We start from the raw sequence: 23944 nt of genomic DNA, 5'->3' as shown, positions 1-23944 counted from the left end.
AGGGCATGGGTGTGCCAGGTGGCTGCAGAGAGGCATGGAGTCACATGCACATCACTGAGGGCCTTGTGGTATTGTACACAACTTACAGGGTTTGCGTGGTCATATGCTGGTCATTCTGGGGCTGCAGAGGAGGTCACGCTAGCTTCACAAGGGTGGACATGTGGCAGTCACAAAGCTGTTACTTCCAGTCCAGGGCACAAATAATCAAGCACCTTCCCATGTTGCTTTGCCAAATAATTATGTCAGGTGGCACAGGTGTGGCTGTTCCTGTCATGGGAAGGGGAGTAGGGGTCTGGGCCCAGCTTTTGTTCTTACCTCATTTCCTGGGACTCTCTTTTTCTTGTCTCCAGCTTCATTTCCGGCAACTCCCTCACTACTGCCTCCTGTCTGCTCAGGGCTCAGGGCTTCCCTTGGAGAACTGCTTGTCAGGGACTGCACAGGTGACTTCTCATTCCTAGGAGAAGGGGAGCACAGAAGGAGATGGAAAAGGGATGTCAGAGTAGGCAAGAAGGGCACTTGCATGGCAAAAGGACAAGGAGTGGAGAAGGGAGACCTGAGCTGTGCGGACCTCCAGAACTCCTCTGGGGCGGACATAGGAGCGGAGGCAGGCTCACAAGAGAAAAGGGGTCTGGAGCCCCTGACAAGGGAATCCAGAAAGTGAAGGTACCTTGGATCCAGCTTTAAAAAAAAGGAGTCATCCACAAACTCTGCCAGTGAATTCCAGTTACCTTGTGTAAATGCTCCAGAAAAATCTTACCATTGCTTATTGTACCTATGCTATTCAGACAAATTTAAAAGACAGCTTTCACTCTGGCATGTCACAGGCCCTTCTGCCTGCCCCACATCTTCACTCCCTGCTACTCACAGATCCAGCCTGCACCCCCATAACAGTGGGGTGAGATCCCTGCCTCCCATTATACACATGACAAAACTGCGGCATAGAGCAGGATGAGGATGTATTTTTCAGATCAAACATAGAGGCAACTGAAGTGCTGAGAGCAGAATTCGAGTCCAGACTTCCTCTTGCTTGAATATAGGAGTATTAAATGCGAATTGGTTGGAGGGCCACATCCTCTGCTTTGTATGTGCTTGTGGACCACACCAAGGCTCTGACCACGGTGGCAGGGCTTCTGGTTGCACTGCTACTGGGGTGAGGGCTGCTGCCACAGAAAGAAGCCCTGGCACCATGGACAGAGCTGGGGCTCTGACCATGGTTGCAAGGCTTCTGCCTGTGGTGCTGCTGGGGCCCTGCCCTGACTCTGGCTCCTGCTGTGGGAAGCAGCCCCACCACTGCAGCCCGAGTGAGGGCAGAAATCCATGTGTTGGATGATCCTACTCTGTGGGCTGGATCCGGCCCCTCTGCTTTAACACATAAGCCTTTCTGTTCATCTGATCTTCGGGTGGGAATGGATATCAAGTGACCCCCCATGGGCCTGATCAGAGGATCATAAGGCTGGAAGACACCTTAAAAAGTTATCTAGTCCAACCCCCTGCACAGCTGCAAGAGAAGCTATTTCTGCACTGTCCCAGATAGAAGTCTACTCAGCTTTTTCTCAGAAACCTTTAATGAAGGTTCTCAGACTCATCCCTGAGAGGCTCTGCCATACCTTAGCACCTCTTGGAGCCGGGCCCAACTCTCTTTGACATCTCGGTGTTTGTGAGTGACGCGGGCTACCAGGCTGGGATGGAGACTGATGAGCTGAGACACAGTCACATCCAATATCTGAAGGAGAGATGTGAGGAGTGATCTAATGGAGCTGGCTGTAGATGGGCCTCCTGAGGCCAGAACTGAGCTCAGAGGCTGTTTGGGTAGTGCAGGCTATGCTAAGTCCTCTGGGAGAAGGTGATAAGCAGGACAGAGAGGCCCTGTTCCTTTCTCACAAGCCTTCCCACTGACCCCTCCTCTTCATGCATCAGCCCCTGCCCAACATCCAGCATCCTCTGAGACTCTAGACATCTGAGGGCAGCCCAAGATGCAGCCACCTCAGCTAGAGAGGTTTCAGAGCATGACACACAGTAATCCCTCCATGCTGACAGCTCAGTCAGACATGGGTTTGACTGCAGCTCATGCCACCCAGCCCATACCATCTCAGTGACCCAGTCGGATGCCAGAGGGAGAGGTCCCTTTAAGGCACACACCTCACTTCTCCAGCAAGGTGTTCCCTGTGGTTCTGGGGCAGCACGATGCCCAGCACTTACCATCACCTGGCTGGCAATGTCCCTCACATCTTGCTCCCGGCTGGGATCGGCCTCCCCCTGCTTCCCCACTCCATAGAGACTCCTCCACTGCAAGATGAAGCAGCAGTCATGGTCCCCTCAGAAGTGTGAGGTGGGAATAGGGCCCAAACCCCTGGAGCATCACTAGAGCATCTGAATATCTCTCCACGAATGATCCTAGCCCACAACACTGCCTAGGCTGGGGGAGCCTTTATCTAACAGGGGCTGCTTCCTCTCATCTAGCTCCCATTGGGGCAGGGGTTATCAACTCTTGAGGCAGTGGCAGTGATACAACTCATGGGCTGATGCCCCAAAAGCAGGCTGAGTGAGGAGCAGCCCTGTCAGGTGACTCAGGGCCAGAACAGGGGGTCAGTGGGATGTCACCTTTCTCCAGGCCTCAGCAGAAGTGCTCAGGTTCTCAAGAGGCCAAGCAGGCCCACAGGGGAAAAGCTTCACATCCTGCCCCACATTCATTCCTAACTTCTCCTCACAGTGGGCTCCACTCCCCTCCAAGGGGCTGAGGAATGGGGTACAGGACTCATCCTGGCTCCAAGTTTCTAATTTCAGCTCCCACCCAAAGGGAGGGAATGTGGGCAGTGGGAAAGCCCACATCATTGACTGTACAGGTCAGGGTGGGGAAGATCCAAGCCCCTTTTCTGGGGCATCCTCCACACTGCATTATAGGTGCCCATTGCCCCTGCTCAACCCTGTTGAGATCCCAAGCTTTGCCCACTGAACTCATGGCCAGAGGGGAGTGGAAATGGTTCAACAACACTACTCTGACCTCAGCTGACTGTGGGTTTCCCTGAAGAGCCAAGTCTGGAGCACTCCCCCTGGCTTCCTGGGGCATGGATATCCCTTCCACAGCACCCCTAATCCCCTTGCTGCCCAGGTGCCAGGGCTGAGAGCAGAGCAGAGATTTTTCCAAACCATCCTTGCAACAGCTCTCCCAACACTTATATAGTCCCAACACCGAGGGGAGGCAGGGTCCAATCTTGGTCTAAGCACTGGGTACCTTGGCATGGATGGCTTTGAGGAGCATGTCTGCTTGCTGGATGAAGGCAGCTGCCTCCAGGGCCAGCTGAAGAGTCTCATGATGCTCCTTTAGGGTCCCCTGGAGCCGCAGCCACCTGGGAGGAGAGAGCATGAGGGGGCTAAAGGAGACAGTGTGGCCCAGCACAGCTCCCACACGCATTCCCATGGGAACCTGGTGAGAGGCGGGAGATGGGAGCCAGGAGCCTTACAGTCACAACACACAGACCCAGACCTCCTCATACTCAGCCTTCCTAGCTCTGGGCAGCGATGACTCATCCCTGCCCCTTGCCCCTGGCTCACATTTTGTTGAGGTGCTTGCGCCGGGCGGAAATGCTCCTACTTTCACTCCTGCCCTGCTTCTCCAGTCTCTGGGCCAAGGTGTTCATCTCCTCGTGCAGGCCATGGAACCGCTGCTCCTCCTGGGCCAAGATGGAGGGAAACAAGTAGCACAAGCAGCCAGTGCCCATGGGAGAGCTCAGCCCCTGCACCAGCACTCACTGCTGAGGTGTGGACAGCAGCCACTGGGTCCAGGGCTCCCAGCACCATGGACTCTGCCTCCAACTGGAGTGGCTTTGAGGAGTGAACTTGGGTTCATGAAAGCTTCTGCTCTCTCTCTCTCTCTCTATATATATATTATTTAACTAATATATAAAGGTGCATATCTACCCTGCTTTTTGAAGACCCACCCTCCGCTTGTAGTACCAGGGAGCACTGTGTCCATCAGTAGATATATGGAGAGGCCTCCCCAAAAGAGAGCATGGTGTTAGTGAGCTACCTGCAGCTCAGCCCCATAACAGATCCCATATGTGTGGTTATGTCACCAGGACTCCCCAGTGACCCTGAATGAGACCCTCTGCAGTAGAGAGATGAGATAGGGCCTGAGCCAGGAAATCCAAGGTGAGGAAATGCATCATTCCCTGGGAGCTGGGGGCTGAGCTATAGTGGAGAAGGCCAGGGTCCTGTGGGAACAGGACACTGGAGACTGAGCCACTTTTACCTGCTTTAAGTCGAGGATACGGCGGGTGAGCTGGATCTTGTCCAGGCTCTGCTGCAGGAGGGCAGCCAGCATGGGCTTCTCTTCCTGGGACAGATGGGGGCTAGTTACAACATGGAGATGGCAGAGGAGGTTGAGAGACCTCCAGAGGAACTGTCCCCTCCTGAACCCAACAGCAAGTGGGGAGGGGAAGGTGACAAACATGAGTGCAATTCCCTGCTCAGCAGGTGACCTCTGGCAACCCCTATCCTTGAGGCCATGCACTTCCCATATGGTGGCTCTTGCTCCAGAGCCTTAGCAGAATGGTGTGGTGCAGAAACGCCCCTTCAGGGGGAAGGTCCCTAGGAAACTGTGGAGGGCTGGGGCACAGGAGAAGCCTGAATGAGGACCTATCTAGTGTGACCGTGGCCATACCTTCTGCCTGATCCAGGCCTCCAGCTGCTCAGCTTTCGTGTTGAACTCCTGGAGGCTCCTCAGCCCGCCCAGGGCTTTGCTCTGATTTGAGGCTGTCTGCTTCAGCAGCTGCCACTGTTCCCTCAGGGCCAGCAGCTGCCTCCTGACAGTCTCCACGCTGGGGCTGGGCCAGCCCATGAGCTGCTCACCCATCTGGGGAAAGAAGGGGAGGGAAGGGTCTCAGTCACCAGGCCTGCTTTGGAGCACTGGCAGTGCACAGGGGCAGCTGAGGGATGCAGGGGTATCACCAGGTGGGCTCTGGGACACTGAAGGGGTGGGGGAGAGGACAGGACACATCGATCAGGCCAGTAATACAGCAGACTGCTGGGTGGACCCCTGGGGGCTGAGTGGGTCCTAGAGCCCCACCCCCATACCTGGTTGAGTTTGATCAGTGCGTTCTCAAAATCCTTCATGTCCCTTTGCAGGTTCTGGGCCACCCGCTCCCAGTCCTGGATTTCACAGCCATCCTTCAGGTCCCGCAGTTTCCCTTGCACCCAATTCTCTGCCTGCCAAACAGAGAGGAGGTCTCAGTTCCCAAGGCCATGGCCCCCTCGCCTGGGAAAATAGGCCTGACACCACCCCGTTCACAAGCTGGGGTAGCAGCAGGGCAAATGGGCTAGCAGGGTAGATCCATGGAGTAGGGGGTGGATACTGGACTAGAGGGGCCTGCTGCCATGACAGGGTGCAGTGAAGCAGTGTTGGTGCCAGAAAGATGGGACCCACCCTAGGCAGGATATCTGTGTAGGTCCCCAGGCCGCTGTCTCTGGGGAGCAACCTGCCACAGCTCCCTGAAGGCCACCAGGAGAAGACACGGCCTCCCTGAGAAGGGCAGGCCTAGCCAGGAGTCTCTGCCCTCCATGTGATGCATTTGTTTTCTTTTCCTTTCCTGGCCCCTGGTGCTCCCTCCCCAAATTTCTTCTGAAGAGGCAGAGGTGCCCTTCATTTGTACCCTCCTTTCCTGTGCCACCTCTGCTGCTGTGTGGGGAGAGGAAGCTGGGCCCCCGTGTGGGCTGACCCACCCTCCCTAGGGCTGACAGCTTGGAGAAAGGCAGCCAAATATGATCTCATGCCGCAACAATGGCTTCGCTCTGGGCTGAGAGTTCACCCGCCTCCCACTGCTCACATGAAAGGCTTCTGGCCACAGGCACATCCCCCTTCACTCTTCCACTGGAGCTGGGAGCAGACCGCTTCCTCCTTCTATCACCCTCTTCCCTGCTAACAACATGGCACCCCAAAGGAGAGATGTGTGCCAGATGTCGCTGCCTCAGCATCCCAGCTGACTGCCCTGGGGCCCATACACACTTCCTACTCCCAAACCTTCCTCCTGGGCCTCCCCAGGAAGGGTAGCAGGGCCTCTACCTGCATTATCTCCTGGTTGAACTGAGCGAGGAGAGGGGTCAGGTTGGGGTTTGCCTGCCCTGTGCTGTTTCTCAAGCCAGTTTTTAGCCAAGCCATTCCACCTGGCTCCTTGGTCTTGATGCTCTCCTTCCAGGGAGCAGCTGCATGGCTTCCTGAAAGCTAGGGAAGACACAAAGACCAAAGGGTTAGTGTGCCTCCTTATAAGGTCACTTGAATAGCCTCTTGGAAGTGAATTTATCAAGGGCTTTTCAGAAGCTAAACCTGTTGACTCTTTTACTGCCAGCCTCAGGGTCCTCTCTGAGTAGGTAGGAATGATCTCCCCTTGCAGGACCAGTGGTGATCAGCCTCCCAATCATACACAGGCTTTATAAACCTCTCTCTGAGCACAGTTGAAGGCAGGGATGTCAAACATGTGGCCCACTGGCCAGGTCCAGCCTGCAGAGCCCTATAATCCAGTCCCTGATGCTGTCCCTTTTGCTATGTCAAACCGGCCCCATGTGCAGCGTTTGTCTGCTGTCTCCGCTGCTTGCTCCGGCTGGTTCCAGGCTGCACCACTATGCTACTTGCTGCTGGTCCCCGGCTGCACTGCTTACATCTCAGCAGCAGCATGGGCATCACAACCTGATATGTGGCCTCAGTCAGCAGTGCAGGTGGTACAGACTGGGATTGGTAGTGAGGCAGCTAGCTGGGGCCAGGTCCTGGGCTGTGACATCTGCTGGGGCTGGTCCCAGGCTATGCTGCCTATGCTGCTCCCTGGGACTGGGTCCCTACCTGTACCACCCACATCTCAGCAGGTAGCATGGGCAGGACAGCCCAGGACCCAACTCCAGCAAACGGTGCAGGTAGCACAGCCTGGGCCTGGCCTCATTGGGGCAGCCAGCCAGGGATGAGTCCTGGACTGCACTACCCACTGGGGTCAGTGTCCTGAACTGGCAGGGGCAGGTGCTGCCTGTGGTGGATCAGACATTTGGATGTGGAGGGTTTCCATGGGCCTGATCCAACCCAGGAACTGGCCCCGCACCCCTCATCTGGCCCGTGGTAAGCAGATGTATTTGACATACTTGGCTCAAAGTGAGCTGGCCTGTAATTCCCAGGATTGCCCTAGTATCTTTTCAGAGGCAGGCACTGCCCCATTGTCCTCCAGGCCTGTGGTCAGGAGCTGGCTGATGGAACTGACTTATTTTAGGAGCTCAGACATTTACAGCCCTCCGCTTCACACCTCTACCCCCAGCTGCCTCACCCTTGGTGATCCTGGGCTCACCCTGTGCCTCACACCCCAGAGTGTTAACTGATCTATGAAGGGTCACTCTGGCACTCCCCCAAAGTACATAGAGCTCATCAGCACTGGGTCAAATGCACCTATGAGGCAAATGGACTGAAGCAGCCAGCCAGCCTGCTGCCCTTCGGCATAGGCAAAGGGAGCTGGCACTCCTGCCACAAAGGAGAACGGTCCACACATTTACTTTCTCTCACAACTCAACAAATAGCGTGCCACAAAAAGGGGGAGGTGCAGGGCAGGAGTGAGGGACAAGGGTAGGGCTGGGTGTCGGGGAACTCAGGGCTGTGACAGTGGGGCAGGGCTTCAGGGCTGGAGTGGGGGGTGCTGACAGAGTTGCTTTGTGCCTCTCTCGGACTATGCCTTGGCTGTCCCATGCTCAGTGGCCTGTCCCACTATTCAAGCAAGGGAGGTGAGGAAATGCATCATTCCCTGCTTCTGCAGCTCTGCTGTCTCGGGCCCTACCCCCCTCACAGACTCCAGGGCTCTGGAGACATTTTTCCCTTGCCTGCCCACCCCATTCCCTCCAGGGATGAACCAAGCTCTGAAGCGAGAGGGCTGCTAAAACAAAAGGGCAATTCTCCTGTCCGTCTCCCTCCACTGACTGCACGGCACTTGGGCAGCCTGGGTTCCCAGCTCAACTCCGAGCTCCTCCACAGGGATCTGGAGCCTCTTATTTTAGGCAACTCGGAGAGGGGGAGAAGCGCTGCACTTCCTCTGGGGCCCGGTCTGGCGGTCAGCGGTGACGGAATGTGCTGTCCGGGATCCAGCTCCACCGGGGGTGCCGGCGAAGGTCAGCCAGAGCAGGAACTGGCCTGCGTCCAAGCTCAGCCCGAGGTCCAGCTGCACGAGCCCCTGTGCAGGGCTGAGGCTCTGAGTACCTCGCATCTTGCTGCAGCAAGGATGCCTGTGCCAATCAGTGCTGGGGGACGGAGCTGGCCAAGAAGCCAGGTGGTGCCCCAACTCCAGGCATGCCCTAAACTGCTTCCAGCCCAGGGGCAGGATTTGCAGAGAAAGCATAGCAGAGTCCATAGAGGGTGATGTGTTGAGGTTTTAGGACTTGAGTGAGGGTTGTGGGCACAGCCCGGGTTGGGGGGGTGACTGTGGTCTCAAAGGAGGCTGATGGATCAGATTGGGAGGGAGAAGATCAACACAAAGGCATCCTGGGCAGAGCCCAGACGAGTGTATTTTGCTGAGTGCTGGAGAGCAGAGTATGTGGGGGAAGGTGGGGGTGGGCAGAGTCCTATATATCATGGCATGAGCTCCCCACACACCAGCTGCAGCTGCCCCTGGGGAGCAGGCACCCCTTTAAATCGGCACCTGGGGATGAAGTCCTACTCATCCACCACTAGTTACACTACTGGACCAGTGGGAAGAGCACAGGAAAGGGGCTGCAAGTTGAGCAGCCTGTCATGAAGACTGAACTCCTGTAGAGTAAGTCCTCCCAGCACTCAAGGGGAATGGTGGTGGTGGGGTGGGGTAGGGTGGCATGGGGCAGGAGGTGTTATCTGCTGAGCCCAGCTCCCGGAGCAGCCATTTTCAAAGCCCTGTTGCAGCAGGCAACAAAAATCCTATAGTTTAATTTGAGTATAGGACAAAGCCCCCTGCCAAGAGGTCAAGGCCAAATCAGGATAAAGCCATGCTCCAGCTGCGTGCTCTCCCGGCCGCAGCAGCAGCCCCACAGCCTGCTGGAAATGCAACTGCTTTCCAGATACTTCAGTGCTAGGGCCCTGAACTGCTCCTACTCCACAACCCTAGGGTTCCCCCCATTCTGCTCCCAGGAGGCCCCCAACAGCCTGTGACACCAGAGCACTGGTATTCAACCCAGAGACACCTGGCATGGGATGGCGTGGCAGCTGCTCCACCTGCAAGATAATTCAGAGAGGGAGTGAGGACTGATCTCTGTATTCAGTGGAACATCTCTCCCTGATTAAATCCCAGGCTGAGCCAACATGGAATATGCAGGGACTCTGCTCACTACCCCCTTCAAAAAAGGTGACAGCTGTCACTCCAACCTCTTAACAGACCAGCCTGTAAATCCAGGACCAGACAGATATTTTCCCTTTGGGGTCCCTCCCATCCTGTCCCTGCACCAGAGCATCACCCCCAGTTAGTGTGGTGGTGGCAGAGCTGTGTGCTGGGCTAATGGGAGTCCTGTCACCCTCCATGGCTCACTCCTCCCCTGTCCCATGGTGGGTAAGTGTCCATCAAGAAGGGAGGACTCTCAATCACTGTAGTAAAGGACTTGGAGTGATAGGCCTCTTCCAACACTGCCCTAGCCATGATGGTGCCCATATGACCCAGTGCAGGGACAATGTGGAGCAACAGGCTCCAGCTATGGCAGCTTCTCCCCTCTGAAAAGTTGTTTCAGGCCACCTGCACATTCCAGTAGATGGTGCATAGACTACCTTTAGATCACACTTCACAAACTTTTCCATGCAACTGCAAGGGCTGAACAAATCCTGTCTTAGAAACAGAGATTCTCCTACCAGGGCTCTCAGTACGGACCTGCACCTTTCATTTAGTCTCTTTGAAATACAAACTCCAACCAGGACACTCAGTGACAGTACTGTGGGCAGCACAAAGCACTAGAACCCTGCCTGCTGTGGTGTGGCCTCACAGGGAGATCTGAAGCAGGGCTCAGGGCAGCCCACCAGAGTATCTGTCTGTGAACATGCAGTCCCCCTCCACCTGCCAGTCCGAGTGCTGCAGCGACAGAATAGTGATTGCCTCACTGCATGAGGCCATTCTATGTGTCTGCCCCATTCATGACCTTCTCAGAGCACAGCCTGATTGGGCTCTCCCTGCAAAGGTTCCCTTCCCAGCTAAGCCCACTAGGTCCATTTCATAAACATGACAACAGCTGCTCAGTTAAGGATGTTCACTCTCCTCATCTCAGACTAGACTGCCTGCCCCAGGCCAGATAGGCTGCACCCCCTGACAGGTTTGCCCAGTTCCCCACTATATGAGACAGGCTCCACCTGTCCCCGCTCCACGGGCTTTTCATCCTAGTGACAGTCTTGGGAAAGGACAGTCTCATGCTCAGGAGCTGGCCCTGAAGTTCTCATTTGTACAGCGCCCAGCCACCCCAGATCAACCCACCTCAAAACAAGGCCCTTACAAACCAAGGGAACTAGGGGATGGCCACATGGAAGGGTGGGGACCTTAGTCCACCAGAGAGCAAATGTCACCACCCCAGGTGCTCCTAGCCTTCTGCTTTTCTTCTTCCACGTCCACTTCCTTGTTGAGAAAGACCTACCGGTGGAGCCTGTGGATGCCGAGTCTCAGCTTCTCACCAGTAAAAGGCTGGATACCACTCCCTTGAGCACCCAAGGTCTCAGCTCCTCCAAAAACAGCCACAAGGATAGGGGCTTTGTGGTGTAGTTCTTGCAGGCTGTAAATATATGCTAGCCATCCTTAACAGAACACTAGCTATTTCCTGCTACCACTGTTGAGCCTACTGGGAAAATATTAAGTGTGTGGTTGATTTACTTCGGTAGCTGGCTCATCATCCCACCTGGACACAAAGGACATGACTGGGAGAAGACAATCTAGAGCCCTGGGGACGAACCTTTTTGGCAGGCGTGCTACAGGTTAGGCATCACACACTTCCCAAGTGCCATTCTGATCTCTTTCCCTGCCAGTTCAATTGCTTTGCTTTCTGCTCCCTGCTGTGTGCTTCCCATCCAATCTGCTGCTCTGCTTTCTGCTCCCTGTCCTATCTGGGCTCCCAATCCTTTCACTGCTGCATGGGACAAGCAGAAGCTGCCTGTGCCACTTCTGGCACATATGCCACAGGTTGGCCACCCATGATCTAGAGTGTGGGCTGAGCAGGGCTGAGGGAGGACCTCTAAGAGCAGTCATAGCTGGGGAGAAGGTCCGAAATGAACAGTGTTGTTAATCCAGTTCAATTCAAGGCAGAGGCTGTGAGATTGTTTAGATTCTTCCCTGTGTGTGAGCTGTGTTTGGGAGCAAGCTTGGACTAACATCCACAGCTCCTAGGATACTGAACACACGCAAGATTCCCAACCATGCTAAGAGAGAGGTGGGACCCCACTGCCCTGTGGGGTTGCCTTCTCCTCTGGTACGGGGGACAGTGGCTGTGAGTGAAGCCACCAGTGTCATAAGGGCTCACTTCTAGTGCAGAAAGAGTTTGTAGGTTGCATGCAGTCCCTGGCCTGCCCCTAAGCCTGTTGCCTCAAGAAAAACAAAGACACAGCACTGCGCCAGTCTAACATTCTTGCCATCTGTATGGCTCAACATGCTCTTTGAATATTAGCTCAGGCTCCTCAACAGTCCCCGTTGGAAGTGGCGGAGTGTTATTGGCCCATTGAGCAGTCAGGGAAGCTGAGGCACAGAAAGGTACCTCAAGGTCATATCTCACATCTGTGACAGAGCTGGGAAGACAACCCAGGAATCCTAATTCTCAGCCACACTTGTGTGTGCAGGAAAGGGCCCTGCCCTCCGAGACCTATTCTGGACCAAGCCTGGCACACCATGTCCCCTCCCATAAGAAGGTTCTGTGACTTCAAAGCGGTTCCTCCCAAGACTGAGACAGGTTGAATGGGGCCCTTAGGGTGGTGGCTATTGTGCTGCATTGGCCCTGTCAGGGCATCCTAAGCTCTAAGCTGTGAACATTAGCAGACACCAGACTTCACAATGCCTGGTAGTCCCCACTACCGAATCCCTGACCACTAGGCTACATGCACACTATGGGCTGCCCAGGCCAGAAACCCTTCTGAAATGAGGTCAGGCAGCCAGAAAGGATGGTCTGTCTCACCTTCACTGAAGAGCCAAGCAAAGACAACAGCTGATCACATCAGGCAGGAGGGTTTGGGCTCAGCTCAGCTCATGCTTATAAGTCACACTGCCCGTTCATGGAACGGCAGGTAGTTAAAGACACTGAGCAGCTATTGCTGTACCAAGTGCAGGGAGCTAGGAAGCAACTTGAGAGTATGTCTCCTATCCCTGCTGTGGCAGGCAGGGCCCTTCCCCACCCAGCCCTCGGTGTTGGGAGATAAGCCTGCAGGTGACACAGGCATTTTATTTACATGCTGTGCCTTGCAATCCATCACCCACAGGAAAACAGGGCTGTCAGCATGAAATGACCTCATCCTTCCTGCAAAGCAGCTCTGCTAGGGCTGCAGAGCAGCACAGCTGCTCCCCCAGCTCCTCTGACAACCAGCAGGGACTAGCTGGGAGCGCACGTGAAAGGGAAAAACTAAGTTGGGCCTTGTGTTGCTTTGGGGATTGGAGGTTGCAAAGGAGAGGTCGGTGTCCAAGGCTGGCTGGACTTTCACTGCTCCAGTGCGAACTACCCCAACAGCTCAGTGGAGGGAAATGAACACACACACACACACCCACACACACGGACAAGGACTCGAAGTCAACTTAGAGCACTCTTTTCTTGGGGTGTAGAAGCTAGCATAGTGAGGTAATGTGTTGGTTGCTCACTGCTTAAAACCTGGACTGCAACCCTGATTTCACTCGCAAGTAATATGAGTTCACTGGCCTCAGCTTACACCCCAGACAATGCTTCTTTGCATCACAAAACCCCACACTGATTTGGCAAGTCAGTTTTCACTCAGGAGAGGCCCAGGACTGCAATAGCAGGGTGAAGGGCATATGTAAAACTGAGGTGTACAAGCAGAGCTTCATGGGGAAGCTGACAAAAGAACATGAGAGGAGCTGCAGGAGTGAGGGGTGTTGGCAGAGATGGGTGTGGGGAACCCAGAACTGGGATAGCTGGGTGGATGCTGCAGGTCAGGAGCAAGCATGTCAGCTTGCTGCTCCCCTTGTCTTCCAGCCAGATTATCACCCTGTCAGGATAGTATAGTTCTCTGTCCAAGAAACAGTTACCACCCCACTACATCATATTCCTCCATCCAACATGCCCCGATCTGTCCCAAGCTCTCTATTCCCCTTTTACAAAGCTTAGTTTTACAGGCCTCCCTTCCTTTTCAGCCCCACCCTTCATGATATACAGACAGGAAGGGGTTGACCCTGCCACTCAAGCTCGAAACTCCCACACAACAACCAAAAAAAAAATCTGTATGTCCCATCCTTTAAAAAAAAGGCAAAGGGTTGCTGGGAATGCTTTTGCTGTGGCTGGATCTGGGGACAGCTCAGCCAGGCTGTTCGGCAGTGATCTGCCTCTGCACTGAGCTCACCAGAGGCTTGCATGAGACCATGTCTGGCCTTTACCAGCACCAAAGCTGGGAGGTTTTGACGATCATAGGCTCTCCTCTTCCAGCCTGCCCCACCGTGAAGCCAGCTGTTGTGGGTTGAGGTTAAGTCACAGGGAGTTCCTGCTTGCCTTCTCCAACCCTAGTGAGATCTCAGATGCCTTCTCTCTACACCAGCCCCAACCCAGCAAGGGAATTTTCTGAGACCAAGGACCAAGGGATGAAAAGAAAGCAGCATGTTCTCATGGTCTGACTAGGGGAGACAGGGTTTGGGGACTCCTGGGTTCTTTTCCTACCTCTGGCAGGGTTTGGTTGTCTAATGGCAAGAGCAGGGGACTGACAGTCAGGGGCTACCCCACTGTGTGGCAAGAGGTGACTCACTGCCCCTCAGTTTCCCCAGCTGTAAAATGGGGAGGAAGAGAGAGCAACTCCTTATTAAACGGTGAGAGGTGTGTGGTCATCGCAGCAACTCAGAGTGGGACACTCTGCAGCTAGCACTCAGAAGTGGAGTTTTTAATTCAGTTTAAGCCCTGAGGGAAGGGTTCTCTCAAAATTCCCCCTCCCAGGTGTTGGGAGAAGAGACCCTTAGCGGGGGAACAGTTGCTTCTATGGACTGGGTGCGCAGGGGGAGGCTGGGTTCCTTCACCAGGAGGCTAGAGAAGCAGCTACAGCCCTTGCCCTATGCTCCCCCCAAAACCCACATGAGCACACACATGCGTTCCTGCTGGCATACCTACTCCTTGAGGCTGACAGAGATTCCCAAAGCAGAGCACAGAAACCAGGAGCTAGGTCTAGGCTGGGTGGAACGCAGAGAGGCAGAAGGCAGGATCGGATGCAGAGCACAAGCAAAGGAACCAACAGGCAGGGAAAAGGAGCCAGGAGCCCTTACCTTGAAGGGAGCTTTCCCTGGTCGGCTGTTGTTGTTGTTGTGGTTCCTCTGGCAGCTGGCATGGGCAGGGTCCCTGGCCACCCCATCCTCACCAGGGCCCGGCTCCCCATGCCAGTTGGACAGCGTGATCTTCTTGATGGAGCGGGCGAGTGAGTTGCGGTTGAGCCGGTCCTCATCCGTGACCCCTTCCTCCATGGGGCTGGTGCTCTGGACCCTGCCTTCAGGGGGCCCTGGGGCCGCCTGGCTCTGGGCCAGGTAGAGGGAGACGCGCTCATTGAGGTTGTGGCGCAGACCGCGATTATCCAGGGCAGCCATGGCGACATCAGGGCATGGGTCTCCGGGGCAGTCGGCGGCACACTTGGGCAGCGAGAGCTTGGTGCTGATGGTGAAGGGCTGGACCTTCCTCACCGTGCTGCCAGACATCCTCCCCCAGCATCGGCTGCCTGGGGGCCCCCCAAAGTGCCAGGGCTAGTGGCTGCCAAGAGGTGAGGAGATGGCAAGGGACTGCGGTCCAACTTGCTCGGGAGGCCAAGAAGCCCCCAGCGCTCCCCACGGAAGCACCTCCTCCTCGGCTCTGCCCAACTCACTCCCAGCCCTCCTGGGGGGCAGCAGCAGGGCTTGCGAGGGGGGCTCCCTCACACGGCTGCCATGGCTGGGCTGGGGGGGGCTGTCACCAGGCAGGAGGGAGCCCCATCCTCCAGCCAGAGGGCAGCGCCCCTCCAGGGAGGGGGAGTGGGAAAGTGCGGGGGGGAGCGGGAGGCGGGTGCTCGGCGCTGCAGGTCTCAGTCGTCTACCTTCTTGCGGAGGTTGAGGATGCAGAGCAGGCAGGCGAGCAGCGCCTCGCGGGACTCCCGGGAGCCCAGGCGGGCCCGCAGGCGCCGGAGCAGCGGCAGGAGGCGCTGGCGGGCCAGGAGCAGCAGGCGGACGCCCAGCGTGCGCAGCAGTAGCAGCAGCGGGAGCAGCGGCGCGGGCATACTGCGCTCGGGGCGCTGCCTGCGGGCGGGACGGAGGGAGGGAGGAAGGTTGGGAGGGGGGAGCAGTTCCTCCTCCCCCGGCCCCGGCCCCGGCCCCGGCCGGGAGTGCTTTAGCATGAGGTCATGCGGCGGGGCTGTGCGGGGAGAGGCGGCTTCCAAGCGCGCCCGGCTCCACCTGCAGCGCCGTGCGCCCCGGCCCGCGGGATGCGCCTGGCTTCCCGCCGCCCCAAAGTTCTGCGGGCGCCATGGCAACGGGGGGGCTCCCCCACCTCCTCCTGCCCCCTCCGCCTCATGCCCCCAGTGCAGCGCATGGGGAGGGGGGCGCTGTCCCTCCGCAGCAGAGGCAGAGCTGCGCTGCGGCGTAACCGCAGGTCCTGAAGGACCACCTGAATGAGAGGATGAGGGTTCGCTTCCTCGGGAGCTGCCCCTGGGCTGTGGGGCGAGGGGTGGAAGGCTTTGCTGTGAGGAGGAGCTGGGGTGGGATGGAGCGGGACTGAGGCGGCTCCCATGGGATAAGGAAGGGAGCAGGGGGTCAGGAGAGTTCCCCGGGGGGTTCTGGGCAGAAGCAGGGAGAGCTCTGCAAGAGGAGTGGGGCAGAGGGGAGCTATCCTGGTGTGCATGTGGGACTTGGCCTTACCACAAGCTCAGCAACAGGCTTCCTTGCTCCGGCAGCTGTCGCTCTCCAAGCCAGCCGGAGAAAGATCTAGGAAAGGCAGGGAAACAGATGGCCCCTTTTTGATAAGGGCTGAGAAGCAGCACGTGCCCCGTGCCCCCGCCGTAGCTTTGAGGCCTGCTCTCCCGGGAAACGCTGCCCTCCCTTAAGCAGCCCCATGTGGCACCCCAGGAACGGCATCTGGCCGAGGGTTGAATTTCATGTGTAGCAGCAACGTTCTACTTCCCCCTCCGGAGCCTGGTGCTCACCTTCTATCCCCAGCTAACCCCTCTCCTCTTGTCCCTCACACTCCACCTGTTGTGTCCCTACTCAGATCTTAGCTCCGTGGTTAGCCCTGCATGGGGTTAATGTCACGGAGGGACACAGCATCTTCTCCTCAGACAGCCCCTGCCTGCAGCATCTCCATGTCCTTGGTATCAAGGAGGCCAAAGGCCACTGGAGGAGAGTGCCCTTCCCCCCAGACCAGTTTGGTCCTGGGCTGTGACCCTGACCTCTGGGCTCCACAGGGAGCGCAGATGGAAAGTAGCCTTCAGTGAGGACTCAGGTTACCCTAGCGGCTCCTATGGTCTTGGGATGCTTCCTCCTCCAGGGTTGCTCAGAAGATGTCCCTGGATCTGTTCTCGAAAGGAGCCGTCGCTGCTCAGCTCTCCCTGACTGACGGATCAGCTTCCAGCACAAATAGGAGTGATGTCCCCAGCAATGAGAAACAGCAAAACTCCCTTCCCCACCAGCTGGCCCTTTAAACCCCCACCCTCCACCCCCTGCGGGAGACACATGCTCGATGTAAGTGATAGGACTCGACCCCCCGACCCCATCTGTCCAGACAGCAACATTGGCTCCCGGCACATGCAAGGAGGCTAGGGACAAGGGAGGGGGAGCACAGAAACATCTGCACCACACAATGACATGGCCTGGCAGCAGCCGTGGCACAGGCTCCTGTTTCAGTACAAGGCCCTATTGAAACCCCACTGAACAGGCGGCCGGGTTAAAAATATAGCCATACCCACCCCCTTGACAGCAACTGCTATGCTGCCCTTGTCTGCCTGCTGCTTCCCTTGGGAACAGTAATGCAGCCCAATTACGTGGACACTTGTATATCAGCCTAGAAGAAACCCGGCAGAAAGGAGAGTGCAGCCACCAGCACCTCAGGCTGACCTTGGCCAGGGGATGAGGGGCTCAGCAGCAGCAGAGACAGCAGGAACAATGGACCACAGTCCATCACAGGAGTTGTTAACCAGTTTCACTGTGCCTCCAGAGGCTTCCTTGCATGATGGCTATAGCTATCATGTCAAAGCCAAGCTGGGGCCTTCAAGCTGTGCTGTAAGCAGAGGGTGTGATTGGTAGGCTGCTGGGGATCCTAGCCTCTATTTTAAGCTGGCTGGCCCTTAGTGACTTACCTTGTCTGTGCCTTCCCTCCAGGAGAGTTTACCCATCAGTTGTTATGGGTTCTACCAACTGAATAAGCCACTTGTTTGTAGAGTGATATGAAATGATGAGGCTCTACTCAGCTACATAGTCCCTCAGCTGCTGTTGTCCCTGTAGGTTTGGGATTAGTTCAAGAACCCTTTGAAGGCACAGGTGTAGAGAGGAAGTTACGGTTGTACTCAGGTGAGTTGTTGGAGGGCAAGCTCCGAGAAGGCAAAACCAGCTGATGGAGGTGATGGGTGAATCCCTCACGCTCCTACAGATTTGAACACAAGGCCAATGAGAGCAACAATACTTCCCAGGAGAGGGGTGGGGTAGTGCGGGAAGGTGTCTCAGTAAGGGTCCAATGTCATGAGTGCAAGCCTTGCTCCAAATTTGTGCCAAAGGCCTTCCCTGTTGGCCCAGCTGTAAATGGGTATCTGGTCATTTGGGTGGTCATGTCAGAGATGGCTGGATGTGATGCTGGCCACATTGCTTCCTTGTGTGCTATTGGTCACAGCTGATGGCGTGCCTTACCCATGCTAACCGTGTAGGCTCTTAGACACAGGAAGATATGTCTGGGGAAGAAATTAATGATAGTATCTCTGTCACCTCTAACCCCTCACAGGCACTTCTTCAGCATTTACCAGAATGCCACCATCTACTGTTCCCTTAGTGCCATCTATCCAAGATGCAGATCAGACAGCCTGTCTTGTCTCCAGTTGCCTGCTCTGGGAATTGGCCCAGTTTGCTCATTACCCTCCTGAGAGATGCTCTACCAGGTTCCCCATAGGCTTCCCAGGTTTATGCCCCACACCCTGCTTCCCAGGGGGGTGGTTTCTCTCTACTGACTTGCTTGAGCCCTTTGAGCATGGAGCTAAATCACAGATCTCCCTGCAGAGTCTTCTCCTCCCTGGAAAAAGTCAGCCCAGCCACCACCCCTCTCCATCTTTCCTTCAGGCCTGAGATGAGGTTTGGTGTTCTCTTCTTCCCCCTTTTGTAGGACAGTCATTTCTGGTGGGATAAGCCATCCAGGGAGGGGTCTCTAGGGCCATTTTGACCCCCAGCACTACTTGTTCCTATTCTGAACTTCAGCCCTTCTTGCCTGGCATCTCATTTGCCTTTAGCTGAGTCTGGGGGTAGATGTCCCCTTCATCCTCACAGCTTCCCCTAAACTGGTCTCATGTAGCCCAGATTTTACAGGTTGCTTCCCTTGCCCACAGTGTCCCTCTCCCATTGGTCTCTAGTGAATGCCATGGATCTGCCAACCTCTCCTGGACTGCACAACTCCTGAAAAGTCTGGCAAATGCGCTTGGAGCCTGTGAATGCACTGGGCTTGTTTTAAGAGTCTTGAGGGGGTGGGAATAGGCAGCAGAATGATGGCAGGCTGTCAGCTTCACTCTCGCCACTCCACGAAGCAGAGCGCAGGGCATCAAGAACAAAAACCGCTGATTTTCCATCTCCAGTCCAGTCCCAATGCATCCTGTCCACTGCCTGGATGATCTGAAACCTGCATAAGTGAGCTCAGCCAGGATGACCTTTCCCAGCCCTGCAGCTTTCTCACGGGGCACTGAGGATGAATGAGGATGAGGGGGCTGGCCCAGGCCCAGCACAAGAGACATCATGCTCCTAAATCAGGAACAGCCATTCAGCAGCTCTGCTCCAGATCAAGAGTTGCAAGGGTCAGCAATGACGTAAGCCTCCTGGGACATGCTTCCTAGAGGCTCCTGGCCCAGCCAGGCTTCCTGTGTCCTATGGCTGGAGAGAAATCTGGCTCTCCTATGCATGTGCCCTGAGCATGCTTGCTGACAGGGCACATGCCTGCCTGTACCATGCAGCATATGCTTCAAACCCAACCTTGCTCTCAGTTGCATCCCCATGAACTTCAGTATAGCTACACAAGCAGAGCAAGAGCCCCACTTGACCCTCAGTATGCAGCAGCCAAAGCTGTCTGCTGCAGCTGCATTAGGGTTTCAGGCTCTACCAGCAGGCAAATTTTCCCTGTGTACAGCAGAGACAGCGATTAGAACACATGGGGAAAGAGGCAGTGCTCCCAAGTTATAGATAGCTCCAAGTGTTGAGCACAGATGAGTCATTTCCTCTGTACCTCAATTTCCCCATTACCGTCAGCACAGCACTGGGAATAACGTTCCCATAACAGGTTTGCTGGCTGGTGTTAGACCAAGGTGGGGTGGCATAGAGAGGAACAGAAGAAGCCAGTACAAATCTATACTGCAAGGCACTCGTGACAGGACACAGACCTTGTTTAGCATGCCAGGGATGCCTACACCCCCCTGCTTGCCAATGCACACTGAGCTCCCTGCCTGAGCAAGTGTGACCCTGCCTCCCTGCCACTTCGCCATGCTGATGGTTCCCACGTCATCCTGGGAGAATGAGTGGCAGCAGCCAAGAAAGCTGGCACTCCAGCACATTCCTAGGTGTGTTGTGTATGCAGGTTACCAAACCTGTAGAGATATGCAGAGTGGGAGAGAGGCCCCTTGGAACAAAGTACCTCCAGTGACTGCAGCCTGTGGAAATCAGTTGGCATGGGTGCAATGAGTGTGATGAGTGGGAGCGAACAAGAGCAGATGAACTCAGAAATGCCCTGATGGCAACCTGCTCCAGTCTGAGCAAGGTGCTTGCATGAAGAGAGGTTGGCAGAATACCAGAGGGGCTGGAGATAAAGCAGAGCAGGGTTTGTTTGCTGGACTCCTGGGGTCAGGAGTAGCAATACTGGCTGGAAAACTAGTTGCCCCTAAATGCGGGGGGGACTGGGTTTGATGGTCTGGGAGGACCTTCCAAGCTCTATATTCTGGTGATGGTACTTCCTTTCCTCCTAGAGGCCTGAGCAGTCCAACAGTTTAAATCTCTTAACAGTTTCTTAACTCTCAACAGCTCTTTCCTGCTTCAGGAAGATCAGGATTCTTATCTTTGTCTTTAGCTGGGCAAAGAGAGGCCCCCAGAGGTGTGGGGACTTGCTGAAGATCACACAGCAAGTCAATGACAGAGCTGGGGGTGGATTCAACTCTCCATTTGCTTACCTCCTGAGGTCCTCACCAGGAAGAGAACACAAGAGAACCCAGCCAAGAGGGCTGACTGATGCTCAACTGGAGTACAGTGCCTAAGGCAGGGGCACACTGAGAATCATCCATTGCAAACAGAACTCATAAGCGGCATAGACGAATTCCCAGAATTCCCACTTATCTCTCTTCTTCAAAAGAACAGAGTGGGAAAACATCCTGAGTACCCCAATGGAGCTCTTGCATCCTCTCCGAGATAGCATGTCTGCTGTTACTGCCGATTTCAACACTGATCCTTGCAGTCAGTAGAGCATTCCTATGGTAACATCAGTATACTGCTTCATGACAGCATTATAGGATTGGTCTTATGTCCATGTATTAACTTCCTCACCTCACAGAAGAGGCACACACAGGTAGTATTTATGGGGCCTTCATTTACTATTGCCACCCCAGCACTTCTGACTGGTTGACCACCAGAAGTCTGGCCTCAGCAGTGTAGCTCTCATCATTGCAAGGCCTTTGGGAGATGAAAGCCCCTGTCCCAGGCTTGGGGGGAGGAGGGGGAAGAAATCTCTTCACTTCTGCCCAAATCAAGTCCCCTTCCTCCCTTACACGCTCCTCAGCTTCAACCACATCTTGATTCACCATCATATATCCATAGCTTAAGGGGACACTCTCCCTATCTCTCTTCTCTACATTTTCCCCCAAGTAGTTGCTTCACTGGAACTTTTTCTGTTCTTTGGTGTGTATCATGAGATTATCAGTGGTCTTTCCACTTCCTTTTTCCCCGCAGAGGCGCTTTGAACTTCTGCACTGTTCAGACATGCCTCAGGAACTTTGACCACAGATGCAGCTAAGGGTAGGCAGTGATTTGGCTCTGGTCCACTGAGCCTGGCCTTGGCAAGTTAGCTTCTCAGCTCCCTGGGGTTAATCTTGTTGCTTCTGACACACTTCCTTCAATAACTCCACTGTCAGCCCCCTAGACATTTTCTGATGCCCATATTGACTCCAGCTACCTACAAGGTGATCAGATGCATCATAGGGACTTCAATCTACCTCTCACATAGGACTTTGTAAAACAAAATATGCAGAGAGGGAGGTATGAATTCAATGGTGTGGATGAAACATACCCCCACTGCATTTGTACTTGTACAATTAGCAGGGCACTGTCCCAGACCAGCTGTCTGCAATAGCATCCACCTCTTCTCTGCAGTGCACACCTCTCCTTTGGGTCTCAGGCTACTAAGATTTTAGGTCAAGGAAAACAAATTTATAGAAGTGCCCCAGACTCAAGAACTCACAAACCTCTTCCTTATTTGGTATTCCCCTGCTGTTTTGCATTTCTGTTGCAACTGCTCATTTGCACTGCAACTTTGATGTAAGCCACAGCCCCCTTTCTGTGATCCCCCCCGCTTCCTTCCCTCAAAAACATGCCTCAGGAGTCAGGGTGAACATTTCCAACTGAACTTGTTTACAGGATTCAGAAGAGCCAGGGGCCTCCTCAGACCTGCAGGTAAAGGCTGCTGGCACCTTCTTTGTCACTTGGGGCAGTGGGGGAACAGGTTTGGGGGGGCAACAGTTATGGCCTCTGGTCCTTGTCAGCCACCTCATTTAATTGACAGCTCATCCCAAAAGCATTTGCAAATACACCTGTATCATTCCCATCACTACAGGGAGGCAGCCATTTAGACTATGTCACCAGAAAGGCAAGAGATAACCAGAGCCTGTTCCCACCTATCAACTCTAGCCCTTTCTGACACAGGTTCTCTATTTCAAGGTCAAGTGATCTGTGCCTCCCTTGGTCTCCAAGTCTCTATCCTCCAGCTCTGCCCACTCACTCAGACACCTGGCTTTTCCATTGGACACTGCCACCTTTCTCACTTGAATTTTTATGGCTATCACCACAACAACATCTGGATTTTTCTGTAGTACCATCTTCTCAGTGACCTGCAGACTGAGCAAGAGAGAAGGGGGCCTCTCTTCTGCTTTCCCAGTCAGAGCTGGTGTCTCTCTTGCTCCAAGGCTTGTGATCATAGCATGGCTACCAGCTCCAGTGACTTTCGGTCAGCAGCAGACAAACCTTGCTCTGCACATTAAGCTTAGGTCAAAGCTGCCCATTCCTGAGCTGTTTGTTTCTTTGTGCATGCTACCTGGCTTGTTTAAGAACAAACCAGACCTACCCTTAGCTTTCACTTCTAGAATACTAAGGTTTAAGTGTTTGCAAAAGCCTCTTATCAATCACTATCACACTAATCCAAACATGTTGCAAAGGCCAGGTTGAGCAACCTCTCAGGATGCTGCCAGGCAGCTACCAGCTTGGTCAAAACAGGCTTCAGTATAGTTTCTTTTCCTGGCCTCTCCAGCACATTATATCGACACAGGCTCTCTCTGTGTTACCCCTTCTAATAAATGGGATCTCTCTGCTCAGCTGCTTGCACGCATTTTGCGGTCTCATTTATCTCACCACTCTTGAGTGCTCTTTGACTTAGGTCGGAGTCCTCTGAGGGGCTCACTCCCACTGTTCAGCCTCACCTCTGAATGCTGGTGACTCCCTCTCACACCTGCAGCCAACTTCCTGTTCATCATCTGGCTTCTCCTTTCTTGGTTAGGGCCTCTCTCTTTTCTAACCACCCACCCTCTTGCTCAAATAATCAAAATTCCCCACCAAGTGATCTGTAGTTTAATGAGGAGCCTACCACACAGAGCCCATTCTCTGGTTTGACCATGTTTAGCTCATCCATAATGTTGCCTAAGTCAGCCCAGTCCAATGTCACTACATCTAGTTGGTCTGCTCACTTACCCTAGATGCAACTATATCTCTGTCTCTCTCTTACACACACACACATACCTGTTTACCACTTCCATCAAGTGTCCTTGAAAAACATGAAGCCCTTGAAGTGAGCTAACCAGAAATTCAAGGTTACTTTGGTAAATCACATCACTTCATAAGCCTAATTCAGAGCTATGAGCTATAACAAATGGGGCAGAAGGAGGAGGTTTCTTCCCTGCCTCATGGAAGAGTGGGAGGCTGGATTCCTTTCATGGTTTCCAAGAGTTTGGAGAGCCACTGAGGGAAGGTGCAAGGGCAGGGCCTATGATCCTCCCCAGGGGGTCTTGCTGGGAATGTGCAGAGCTGGGCTCTTGCCAGCGAGGGCCGGAAGCCCATGCATCTCACTCTGCAGAACAGCACATGTTGAATGCCTGTGCGGTGACACATCCAACAGCTCTGGAGCGAGCGCCCCCCATCATCCAGTGGAGCAGATGGCTGCTCCAGACCAGTGTGCCCATTCCTGTGCCTGCTGCTGGGGGTGGGGTGACCGGAACAGGGCGCATGTGGAGAGCCTCCCAAACTGGGCCCAACCTCCTCTTCCTGCTGAGTAAGAATGAGGTCACAGACCACAGATCGTGCATGGACCCAAGGGATAGAGCCAGCCTGTGTCCTGCGTTCAGCAAAAGGAAGTGACC

The 23944-nt window shown here is 54.7% G+C and overlaps 2 protein-coding genes across 10 annotated transcripts in view; both read right to left on the bottom strand.

Annotated features, from left to right (window-relative positions):
• Positions 1–15138, bottom strand: part of LOC102559868 (uncharacterized) — a 38194-nt gene extending 23056 nt beyond the window's left edge. For 6 of the 9 annotated variants that reach the window (XM_014597978.3, XM_019483013.2, XM_059716843.1 and 3 more), the window contains exons 1-10: positions 14409–15138; positions 6059–6217; positions 5074–5205; positions 4661–4852; positions 4250–4333; positions 3553–3671; positions 3233–3347; positions 2200–2286; positions 1608–1723; positions 316–454 (exon numbers count right to left, since the gene is read on the bottom strand). In XM_014597978.3, the coding sequence (XP_014453464.1) occupies positions 316–454; positions 1608–1723; positions 2200–2286; positions 3233–3347; positions 3553–3671; positions 4250–4333; positions 4661–4852; positions 5074–5205; positions 6059–6217; positions 14409–14831 (1566 nt within the window). In that variant the 5' untranslated portion in view covers positions 14832–15138. The remainder of the gene's footprint in view (positions 1–315; positions 455–1607; positions 1724–2199; positions 2287–3232; positions 3348–3552; positions 3672–4249; positions 4334–4660; positions 4853–5073; positions 5206–6058; positions 6218–14408) is intronic. The other 3 variants (XM_019483014.2, XM_019483016.2, XM_059716840.1) reach the window with 3 other exon arrangements.
• Positions 15139–15177: 39 nt separating this feature from the next.
• On the bottom strand, positions 15178–15491 carry MYMX (myomixer, myoblast fusion factor). The gene has a single exon (XM_019483018.2). It carries the CDS (start codon positions 15380–15382, stop codon positions 15191–15193), a length of 192 nt encoding a protein of 63 aa, XP_019338563.1. The 5' UTR covers positions 15383–15491; the 3' UTR covers positions 15178–15190.
• Between the last annotated feature and the right edge of the window lie 8453 nt (positions 15492–23944).

The sequence above is a fragment of the Alligator mississippiensis genome, chromosome 1 (assembly GCF_030867095.1).
Source record: "Alligator mississippiensis isolate rAllMis1 chromosome 1, rAllMis1, whole genome shotgun sequence".
Lineage (NCBI taxonomy): Eukaryota > Metazoa > Chordata > Crocodylia > Alligatoridae > Alligator > Alligator mississippiensis.
Note: the sequence above shows the minus strand (reverse complement) of the source record. Positions and strands in the feature narration are given on the sequence as shown.